Source organism: Amblyomma mixtum, chromosome 8 (genome assembly GCF_055824585.1).
Source record: "Amblyomma mixtum isolate Tamu chromosome 8, ASM5582458v1, whole genome shotgun sequence".
In the NCBI taxonomy this organism is placed as follows: domain Eukaryota; kingdom Metazoa; phylum Arthropoda; class Arachnida; order Ixodida; family Ixodidae; genus Amblyomma; species Amblyomma mixtum.
Window position 1 is genome coordinate 40138935 of NC_143019.1, and position 12116 is coordinate 40151050.

A 12116-nucleotide genomic window follows, 5' to 3' on the forward strand; every position below is an offset into this window, starting at 1 on the left:
CTCATTCTCCCATCCGTCCAGCGTTACATCCAGCGCCTGGATGACGGCTGTCCACCGAGATATGTGCGACAGTTACAAGAGAGAGAGAGAGAAAACTTTATTTACAGAGGAATTCGGGGCACGCCCCAGGGTCCCCGCACGACCCCACTGAACTCAAGTGTTTATGTTCCGAAGGTCCATAACACTGGCAGCACGGCCGGTGGCGATGGTCTGCACGGCCGGGTCCTCCGAGCGCAGCAGGGTCTCCCAGTCCTCCCAGGTCTTGAGGTTCTCTAGGTCCCGCGGGGGAGGGTCCGCCGGGCAGAGGGAAACGATGTGGAGGGAAGAAGCCAAGGGTTCTGGGCATAGGGCGCAAGCAGGAGTGGGGAAGGAGGGATGATAGTGGGTTAGGGTAAGGGGCGATGGGAGAGCATGTGTTTGTAATCTGCGCCAGAGTGTTGCGTGTCTGTTATCTAGGGAGGGGTGGGGCGGGGGGTAGAGCTGGCGAGAGGCTCTGTATGCCTGGGTCAGCTCACTGAATGAGTGCATGCGATCCTTCGTGAATCCCCGATCCGAGGCCACCTGAGCCCGGTTTAATGAACCTCGGGCTAAAAGGTTGGCGGCCTCGTTTCCGGGATTCCCGGAGTGCGCGGGCACCCATATCAGCTCCACTTGGCGGGGCGGGGGGGCATCGGGCGAGTCCAGTATGTCAAAAGCAGGGACATGGACTCGGCCTCGAGCAAAATTTAGAATCGCAGTTTTAGAATCGCTTAAAATGTACCGGGCTTCCGTGCGGGTTATAGCAAGGGCAATGGCGGCTTCCTCTGCAGCCTCTGGGGACGTGTCTGGAGGGAGAGGTAGTGTGAGGAGGGCGGATAAAGAGGAGTCCACCACAGCTGCTGTCGCTTCATCACCCGTGCAGGCAGCGTCCACCCACACGGCGTCCGGCTGGGGGCCGTACGCTCGATGGAGTGCCTTCGCACGGGCTCTGCGGCGCTGCTCATTGTGGGACGGGTGCATATTCCTCGGGAGCGGCCTGATGAGGAACTCTCGGTGAAGGGATCGTAATTTACTTAAATACAATTTTCATTTTCGTCATTACGACCCCTCTTTCTTCTTTCACTCCCACTTCCTCAAGCCCTGCCTGTACGGGGCTGTTCGGGTGTCCAACGAGATGACGGAGAATTACTGCGCCGTTTCCTTTCCACAAAAAGAGTTGCGTTCAAAGGGCAAGGCGTCGCGCCAAACGGGTGGTGGCGTTCCGTGGACTCCCTGGCAGCGAGCGCTGCAACACGCTGTCGCGTTCCACTCCTAAAGGCGAAGCTTAAGCGTTGTTAATTAGCAGCTAATTAGTAGTTAGACATTAATCAGTAATTATCCATTAATTAGTAATGTGTCATTACTTAGTGATTATTAATTGTGTGACATCATCCAGTGCCACAGGGGCAAAGTAAGTGGTTTTAATGATACTAAATGGAAGGAAAAGATTTTTGCTTGCCTGCGCATCTGCTATCCCTGCTGGAAGCACCCGAGCTGGGGCAGGGGAAATAAAGGATAGCAGGCAGTGTGTAGAAAGCAGTGAGGGGATGGCAGAATGGACAAGGGGAGAGGTACACTGTAATCAGTCTATTTACATATTAACATATGTACAGGTCAAAGTGCGGAAAATGCTTTCGCCTCTACGCACCCGAGACAAAGTGCCCCCTGAATTTTATTCACAGTTTATATTTCACAACGCCTTGAGTGCTGCACTTGCAGAGAACGCAGTAATTTACCTCAGGGTAAATTACTCCTTCCTGAAATCAATACTCGGAGAAAAAATTTTGGCCTTTTTCAAACAACCCAGAAACAGGCCACCTTATGCATGTAGTAGGCCTGAGGCATGCCATTGCTGGCTATCACTGCGAACTTGCGTCACATTATAGTGGTGAATGCAGAGTTTTTGTACCATTCATTATGAACTAATATACAGTTACTTTCACAACGCTTGCTTTACAGCCCTGATAGTAACGAAATAAATAAATAAATAAATACGGTGGCCGCAGCTGGCAAAGGACGGGGTTAATTGGAGAGACTTCGGAGAGGCCTTTGCCCTGCAGTGGGCATAGTCAGGCTGATGATGACGATGAATTGTGGTGATGCAAGTTTCAAGCGAAGGGCTCAGTATGATAACGCTAAGCTAATCAAAATACTGCACATGACTGTACTTAACCCATTCAGGCAGATCAATGTAGTTCACGAGGCAGACTATTGTTTTGAATAGGCTGTAAAGGTGAATGGTGCATGGCACACAGCTCGAGGACGCAATGCACATCACCTAAAACAGTTTACATGCAGACTCACCTTGGCGTTGGTGCAACAATGTAAACGTGTAATGAAAATCTTGGCCTAAAGGAATGCACACGAGACAGAGAGAGTTTGGTGTACTTAAGAAACATATTTGATCTCTCAGCAGTACATGTAAAAGCGATACTGGAATGGTTGCCAGCACATATATAGAAGCCTCTGTAAAAGTTTCACGACAATGAAATAACAGCAACAAGAAACAACAGGTCTACGAGGCAGCGGCCGCTATAACTTAATGGTGCAGGAACTGGGCACAAGGGTGGGTGGTGTACAAGGCTGCCGCCAGCAGGCACAGTCCCCTAGTTGAGAAACCGGATGCTCATCTTCTCTTCCACATCTGTCTTGTCGAGTGTCGCACAGAACTCTTCAAAAGAAATCATGTTGTCCCCGTCTTTGTCTGCTTCCATTATGGTCCTGTCGGCGATGCTCGCCAGCTGGAAACCAAATATATTCAGATAATGAGCTGAGCACAGGTTGGGACCTGTGGGGCTATTGAATAGCAGTGCAGCCAACGCAATTAGGAGTTAAGGGGAGATGTGGGGATGAGATCGCAAAAATCGCTAAAAAAAGTTGATCTTTGAAAAGTACACTTTTTGGCATCTCCAACACTGTTTGCATGTTGTACTCAAATATTTCACCCAAAAATAAACTTTAAGCGCTCCAAATAAATATATTTGTTGGCATCTACACATAGGCAGTGCGTGCTAGCTTAGAACTTTCAGGCTTGTTTTACCAAAAGTTTGTTTTGAGCTTAATACCTTGCTCGTGGAAAGCATAGCACAGCAATGGGTGCATGGATTTTTACCCCGTTTGTTTTGTTGTGATCACTGAAATGTGGATTGTAAATACAGTAAAAGGAAGCAGATGAAAGGACCACACACCACTGGCAAAGACAGAACAAATTACCTGTGCGTAACATCACAGGCATTGGTGGATGAAGAACATCTCATTTGGCTCTCCATGCCTTGTGGTACACAGTCAATGTAAGCAAGACGCAGATGGCCAATAAACTTGCCTTTGTACAAAAGAGAAGCTGCACTTTTTAGTTTTGTTTCCTACCTGTGGCATGCTGTTTTCAATTTCATTCACTTCTTCAACAAAGTTTCGGAACCTGTAGGTATCGCTTTCAAGGATGCTGTGGAGAATTATTCCAGATTGATGTCCACCATATAAAGTTATCAAAATCTACCAAAATCTCATGATGGGCACGCTTCTGCCTTTATCTACTCCTAAAATGTGGCCACGGCAGCTCGGTACTGAACCCAAAATACTGCGCTCAGATGAGATGCGCACTTTGGTGATGACTGCAAGAAATCAAACACGATTAGGGAAATATACTTGCTATCTGTTTATTGTCCCACAATGTAGCTTCACATGTTGTAACAGCAATGATTGCATTTTTTTTTCGTTTCTCAATCCAGTCAACTTATTACAGGGTGCTCAAAAGAAAACCCTTGCAGCTTGTTCCTTCCATAACACACTCGAAATTGCAACCACCCACTGTTAAAATGTTGCGAGTCATCCCTTCATCGACTGCAGCAGCAACTATTTGAATGCCTGGGGTTGAATGCTGTTACTCGTGACAACATATTAAAATTAGACGGTTTAGTCGCACAGGACTCTTTCTAATGCATCGACAAGAAGTCCATAGGGTTGGATCAGGCAATCTTGGAAGTGTGAAGTTAATTGCAGAACAACGAAAAACTTGCCACATTTTTCCTCGTTCAATACCCTCCTTCGGCATCTCTGGGTCACCACCCTTTGTGATCCCCTTATCTCGCCAAGCTGACCTTCAGCAATAGGCAGCTGTTTGTAAGATCAGAGAGTAGCAACAGATTAGATGCTTTGGCACCCTATGCCAACACAGAGTGTTACTTATCTATGGCTTAGATAGTGACAACTTCATTGTCACAAAAGTGTCTCTTTTACAGGCATCATGTAAGCAACAGTTCCAGTGATCTCCGTGAATCCAGTTTCAGAACAGAGCAGAGAAAGGCAATACATCGTAGATAAATATCACAAGAATTAGCCTCTGAAAATGAACAGGGTGATGGTTACTTGCCCCCAAATATCTGCCAAGTTAAAGCTAAGACAGCACCCTAGGAGCATTCACAAACCTTTTTTAGGAAAACATGCTAAAGCTACAAAAGGCAATCTCATGCTTGACAGCTGCCTGACAATTATGTAACATGTTGTACCACTGGTGAATGAGGCATTATGGTTAATTTTTTCAGGATCTGGTTCTCACTGCACAAGACGGGGTGTAAGCACATATATTCATATCAAAGCATGGAGGCAGCATCGGCTAAGACACAGAAGCCCTGTCAAGAAAAACTGAGAAGTGTGACTGGCGACGCTGCTAATAAAAGTTTCATCCTCACCATTGTGCCGAAAGGGTTAAACCTTAAAAACAAATGGCTTTTTCGCTAGTGCAGCTATAAATGTGAAAGGACTTTCCTGTGCATAAAAACTGAAGGAAAACAAAGCTTGCCACTCAGCAAAGGTCGACTGTGTGGATAATGACACAGGACAAGGCCAATGCCGAACATACAATGCCAAAATTTTTATGACCTGAATTCACTCTGTGAAGTTACCAAGCATGCCAGCCAGTGGCCTGGTCTTAGTGAGCACTGCTAGTTTCACACAGGTCTCTAAAGCAAAACCAGCAGTAAAAGAAATAAAGAACCATGGCAAAAAAGAAACACTCGTGTCTAACAAATGCTATCTCAAGTAAATTAATCTGTCGCAAGTTAGAGCAGGCAACAAAGAGAGGATTTGAAATATAGTTATTCAACAAAAAAAAATATGCGAGTGAGTGAAATGCAGCCTTAGGGTCCATCTATAATAACCATGACACAAGGAGACTAAGTGGAAGGATGAAGCCAATATGTACTATACAGTAGCAGATGTATGCCCATGAAATTATAATAAGCCCCATCAACGTGCACGATTTCTGTCCGACCATCTCTCTTTCAGTATTTTACATGTTTAAATATTAATATATTTGCTGCGACCAACACACTATGTACACAATTGTGCACAAGATGAACTTGCAGCTTTTTCTGAGAGCGAGCTACACCTCCCAGTCATTTTTTTTTTTGTTTCAGGTGAATTTCACATCCTTCACTTTGCAAATAAGTGATTTTTTATGCCATATAGCGAACATAGTAAATAATATTTTGCAAAACAGTGAGCGAGATAGCATGTCATCCACCATTTTCATGCAGACATATTTTGCGGCCAGTAGTAACATCATTTTTATTATTTTACCATTTCAAGAGTAATGTGTGCCTCCCAAAAGAAATTATTGCTACAATCCCTCAATTGTTTACTTGACAAGTCTCGGCATTTCAATATTGCTATTTTCAATGATTCTGACACTTTGTGTAAAATTTTGCACATCCCTGAAAAAACATTAACCGCTCGTATGTTGCGCTGGAAAACTAACAAAGTGTCTTACTTAAGGCTGAACATATTACTTAGGTGGCATAATATTTCATTTCAATGGAAATAAGAAATGGCGTGCATGTCAAAGGGTTAATTTCTCACGTCATCGTAGCGCACGTATCCAACCTGTTAGAACCTAACATATGGTGTCAGGTACACAGCGAGTGCCAAACAAAGAACTAAGAAATATGATGGAATGTATGAAATGCTTAGGAGGCAACACATAAGTGGATAAGGCGAAGCACACCATAAACGATATCTTACCACTGTTTATTACTCTTTGCTGACACACATTTATGCGTACAGGATTTCAGGATTACAAGCAGTGTCGTACATTCAACCTGGAAGTTTCATCTTGCCTATTTTCTCGCCATTCAAGTACAATCATTCCGATTTCGCTTTAGATGAATGAAATTGATGGTTTGCTTACACATATTCCTCCTCCTCCTCCAATTTCACCAATCTTTGTCTGAAGCCTGTTTGACTTTGAAACCCAAGCCTCGAACCAAAACCAAAGTGAAAACCGGTACTAGCGTACCCAATTTGCATTTGGCCTAATCATGCTAAACCCTCCGCCATTTTTTTATTCCATGCACTACTTTATGAATATGTGGTCTCACAGGCCAATCTTTTTTGCTGGTTCACTCAAATCATTTTCTTTTTGTCAGTGACTTTAGCAGTTTGTCTGCCACAGACGACATCATAACATTAGAGAAGCCACAGTCAAGTGACCTCCAAATTTGCACATTCATACTATCATTTGTTGCAGGACTTCAAAATGCCCTCCGACATGCAAGCGTGGGCGACACTCCTTTAAATGAGCTTGGGCTGGCTTGACTCATACCTCATGAGGCTTTCTCACTTTTAGTGTTGTACCATCAGCATGCGTGTGCTTGGCTTTCCGGTATTTCGAAGGGCACGAATCTAATCATCGACCTTTCTGGTAACTCGTATATGAAATCTAGTCCACAATGAACACACATTTAAAATTTCGACAACCTGCTTCTACTGCGCCAGCATTTCCTGCATCAAAGCACAGAAGATAGGTAAGATGAAACTTCTAGACCACATGTATGACATTGCTTGTAATCTTAATATTCTGCAGAGTAATAAACAGTTGTAAGTTCGTGTTTGTGACATGCATCACTTGGTCCATTAGTGTCTTGTCTAATAAATAATGCATACATTTCATCATGATCAACCAATTGGCCCCTGCGTTAGCCCTATTACCAATAAGAAATCTGACTGCCAGAAGCACAATCGGTGGTCGTTGAGATAAGAGTAAAGTTCACCGAAACAGTTGATTATGAAACATAAAATTGAAAGTGATGTTGGGGACAAATGGAAGGTGATTTGGCTTGTGGCGTTTAATGCCTCAAAGCAACTCAGACTATAACGGATGCCGTAGTGGAGGGTCAGGATAATTTTGACCACCTGAGCTTTATAATGCGTACTGACATCGCACACTACACAGGCATTTTCGCTTCCACCAAAATGCAACCGCCGCAGTAGTCTACATTGATTGATTACAGCACTCTTATAAGAAATAAGAAACAGGCTATTTATACTGAAAATGGGACTTTCCTAAGCTTGAAAATATGAGACAATGATACAGGTGTCACCGCCAAATGCAGTTTTTGTGAACTGTGGCAAATGGGAAATAGTATTCACAGTTATTTGGTAGCAATGTTGTTTGTGGCACCATACCTGCTCATCTGAGATGTTTGCGCCAACCATCATGTGCAGCACGGCCAAAAGCTCATCCCTGGAGATCTTGTTGTCGTCGTCCAGGTCGTACATCTTAAAGGCAACTGCAAAGGATTGAATACACCAAATTCGATCGTGGAGTAAGCAACAGCCACGTTAGGCACTTTACCTTCAGAAATTTATCAGATTACATCTACGTGCCAAATTTAATAATAAAACTCCTAAAAAATTAGATTTGCCTAAACGTCACTTATTTTCTGTTCTATGGCAAAATCTGATAGCAGTTGTTAAGAATGTTAGCTACTTAGTTGTGATGGGCTCATTGGCACACTAGAAACTGAGGCTACCACGCATCAAACACACCAATACACTTGCCCAAAATGACACAACCAATAGAATGTGAGGAACTCGCATTCACTTCCGGACTGAACATGTACTCTCAGTGGCGTAGTGTTATCAGTACACAAGAATGCATGATTAAACAAAAAATCAGAAAAGCAAACTTAACAACACGAAAAATTAATTCTACCAGACTAATGATCTTGCCTAGTTTACATACTCTTTCTTCTTTACAATTTGATTGTTTTAGGAGGAAATGTTATTGCCCTCACAATATATGCAATAATAATACAGTACCCACTTCCATTGCTAGGCATTGGGAACAAGTAATTCACTCTGAATAGTGTTACGTTCATTTTCATATGATCTTTGCCGGCTTCTGCTTCTCTCAGTTATTCATATCTCAACAACTGGTTTATCCATTTACTATAAGTTTTGAGTCTGGTGGTAAGTTTTGAACCTGTCTGGTTATAAATTTTTTAATCACTGTGCATACATTTTCATCACATTGCCCTGTTCTTATCATCATTTGAAAATTTTTGCGGCATGCGAGCAATGAAAATATAATGAAGCCTACTTGTACGAATGTCATTTACTGAAAATAAGATTAAATTTGCACTGCAATGTGAAAGAGGTATCAGCCAGTTTACATTACTCCAACATGCTATCTTCTCAGAATGGACTGAAAACATGCAAAAGCCTGAACTGTAAAGGATGTGCAGTTTTTATAAGGCATTACACAATAAACTTTCGAAGAAAGATAACTAGCGTAAAAGAAACGGAAAAGCAATCCCACATCACACACATATTACTTCAAGCTCAATTCACCGAAACATAACGGCAGATGTATATCGCCCAGACACCAGCATCCCCATTTCTTGATGCAGTACACAACATACATCGCTAGCTTAAATGGTGTCATATGTGCCAGGTAAGACTTTTTGTGTTTGTAAACACAATTTTTCTTAGCACGTACCAATCTAAGTCAGTACTCTTACATAGTTCACACTACACCTCTTGCCACAACAGTTTTCACGGCATGCATGTGCTAATTACAGCACTTTTGATTCACATGAACCACATACAAGATGTCTACAGCTTGCGTGTGTACATTATTGTTAGTTCAATTATTATTATTAGTTCAGAACAGTTACTCTGTAGTCACATTTAAAGTCTTTCACATAGGGACAATGTGGTTTCCAGTCTGAGTTTCTAATTATGTGAGCATCGTCTTGCCATGATAGCCACCTTGGCTAGCTCAGTTTGCAGAGTGACTGCCATGATTTGGCAGTGCTTCCATTTCAACAACTTCACGTTCATAAAGGTTGAATTCTCTTCTGATACTAAGATCTGAGACAGCATGACAGTTTTCTCAGAACTTCGTAGCCCAGCAACTTGGCTATAGCCTGCAAAGCTACACTCAAGATGATGTTTGTCACCACTGTTATAGCCTCGTGAAGAACCCTGGATATGAATGTGCAAATATATATGCAGCAGCAGAACTTAGGCACTCTGTTACTTTCTAAGGTGTCACTTGTAGTTAGTGGTGCGAGACAAATGTCACAACCAAGATTCCATTAGCCGTGCTTACAGTGCAGCTTCTCCTCACGGCTGTTGAGCTTGTTCTCCTTGTTCTTCTTCAGGGGTCTGAAGCGGGACAGCACTCGGACAAACTGTCGGAAGTTGATGCGGTCGTCGTAGGCATCCATGAAGAATGCATGCACGATGCGATCACCCAGTGGATTGATGGCTAGCTCTGGGATCCGCAAGAAGTCTTCACGACTGAAACCATGCAATAGGGTGTGTTGACAATGCAAAGGCAAAGCCAACAGTTCAGAGAAAACTAAGCATGAGCCAATTAAGTCAATGTGCATTCAGTACAATCACATCATGCTGAAGCTAACAAAAACGTGCGCGAGCTGTTGAAAACTAAACAAAACAGCAACGCGGTGGAATTCACAGGCGTATTATATGCTAAAGCGCTACAGGTACTCAACTAGCTTAACACACTGTTGTCAGTTGCCTGGCACAACCTGACAGCATATCTAAGGGAGAACTCTGGAGTTACTTTCAAGCACAGTTCGGAAACAGGCAGTTTACTGAACCTGTATGACAGTGCGCTCACGTCCCCTGTGAGCGCACTGCTAGCTCAGTACAGGTGAGAACATTGGCACTGAATTTCGAAGAAAAGTTTATCAAAGCATCAGATCCACAAGGTAAGGCTACTGGCATCAGTATCATACCAGTCGCACCTACACTTAAGTGCTATAATATTCAAGTTACATAACAAAAGTTTCTTTCTGTACTATATAACTTGAATAAAAATCTTACTCATGCAATATACATACGCTTGAGTAATCAGAAAAGCTTGCACTCAGCCTGGAAGTGGAATTATCGCTGTCCTGATTGCCTGTCATTATGAAGAACTACCAGCTAGTTCAAGCTGCAGTCTTACTCCACACTGAGCCTTGTACAGCATGCTGAAGCTAACAAAAACGTGCGCGAGCTGTTGAAAACTAAAAAAAAGACAGCAACGCGCTGGAATTCACAGGCGTATTATATGCTGCGGTGGTACAGGCGCTCAACTAGCTTAACGCACTGTTGTCGGTTGCCTGGCACAACGTGACAGCATGTCTAACGGAGTTACTTTCAAGCACAGCTCGGAAACGTGCAGTTTACCGAACCTGCATGACAGCAACATCCCTGTGAGCGCACTGCTAGCTCAGTATACTAGTAGCAGCCCACTAGACTCCATGGCATGCCGGAAAGCTCAGCGGTTTAGTTTCTCGTACTTTCGAAACCAAAAGCCACACTTCCGCGCGCACCAAACGTCGCTTACCTGAGAGTGCCGTTGTCAGTCTTGTCGAGGCTGGTAAATCGGCTGTACAGCCGCTCGATCTGGTTGGGCGAGACTGCGAGAACGACCTCGGTGAGCAATGTCTCCCAAGACAGCGACAACAGCGTTCACAGTCGCTAGGTTATACGAGCCCGAAACAAACTTACAGCCCGTCTCCTGCTGGATCTCTTGGATCTCCTCGTCCTGGAGCATTAGCGACGACCGGGTGCCCATGGTGGCAAGCGAGACAGTTCACCCGGCAGAACGATGGTGTGGACCAACTCGCGAACGTGGGGAAACCCAAAGTGGAAACGCTTCTATGAAACACGTACGAAATAGGTCGGGGTGGCCTCGACGTTGCCGACGGGAATGTTGACCTTGGTAGTACGCGCACTTCGCGCACACGCAAGCGTCTCTGAAGAGTTGACTTGTCATCCGCTCAACATATTTGGCGCTGCGTTCGCTAGCGATTACTGGCGCGTAGCGAGATAGCGATGGTGGTGGCGGTGAAAAACTTTATTGCAATAGCGACGATAGTCCGGCTCTACCTGAATTATTGACCGGTGTTGACACCGTGCTTCTGTATTTGCTCAAAATGTCTAGCCGAATCAGTCGGGAATCAAACACTTTTGCCTGTTCCGTGGGTTCCTTAGGTTTTGTGACTGTCGACATGACTGAGCTCACGTATGACAAAGTATTTGGCAGTGAAGCAAAACGACAATATATTTCTACTACATAATTACGTTCCTTCGTGCAGAACAGGCGGCTGGCTTGTTTTGACGGATCATCAGTACCTATTGCAGGTATACGTACTGTTCGCCGTGATTACAGCCAATCGCAATGACTTTGCTGGGCATCTTGTTCATGCGACAACAGCAAAATATCAAAGGGGCACCCTGAGCAAAAAGGGAATTCTCCGAAGATTTCTCACGCTGAAGAGGAGGAAATCGTACACCTTGCACGCGATGACAACACTTCTTTGCAACAGCGGGCAATAGACGGCCATGGCAAAGAAAATGAAGGGAAGCATTCTTTCGGACGCTGGTTGAGCGACATTGGCAACGTGCCACATGATGATGATGATGATGATGATGATGATGATGATGATGATGATGTCCTCATGGCAAACACGATGGCGCCGATTGTACGCCTTTCACTTCTTCGGTATAGTGCCTAGAATACTGGCACTCTTCGGTGAGGAGGAGGAGGAAGCGTGACAATAGATCGTAGAAAGGTTTATGGAATGTAGGAAAGTTTTATGGTTTGTAGGGGGGCTTAACGTCCCAAAGCGACTCAGGCTATGAAGGACAACTGGACAGTAAGCATTTCGAGAACAGTCAAAGCTATGTGGAGAACTAACGATATATTTATTCATGAAGCTCAAAATAAATATTCCTTTATATAGCACATACCTGCCCCTGCAGCGGTCGTAGTCAGGCTGTTGATGATGATGGTGACTTGC

At 44.1% G+C, this 12116-nt stretch overlaps 1 protein-coding gene across 1 annotated transcript; it reads right to left on the bottom strand.

Moving 5' to 3' along the window:
* Positions 1 to 2396: 2396 nt before the first annotated feature.
* Positions 2397 to 11070, bottom strand: elm (calcineurin like EF-hand protein 1 elm). The gene is made up of 5 exons (XM_089557116.1): positions 10822 to 11070; positions 10658 to 10730; positions 9410 to 9600; positions 7480 to 7583; positions 2397 to 2759 (listed from the first exon to the last, which is right to left on the bottom strand). Exons 1-5 carry the CDS (start codon positions 10886 to 10888, stop codon positions 2625 to 2627), a joined length of 570 nt encoding a protein of 189 aa, XP_089413242.1. The 5' UTR covers positions 10889 to 11070; the 3' UTR covers positions 2397 to 2624.
* Positions 11071 to 12116: the final 1046 nt, after the last annotated feature.

Coding starts and splice junctions, on each gene's coding strand:
- elm (XM_089557116.1), bottom strand. CDS start 10,888: ATGGGCACCCGGTCGTCGCTAATGCTCCAGGACGAGGAGATCCAAGAG. Junction 7,584..9,409: donor CCGTGAGGAGAAGCTGCACT/GTAAGCACGGCT, acceptor AATCCTTTGCAG/TTGCCTTTAAGATGTACGAC. Junction 2,760..7,479: donor CAAACATCTCAGATGAGCAG/GTATGGTGCCAC, acceptor TTTGGTTTCCAG/CTGGCGAGCATCGCCGACAG.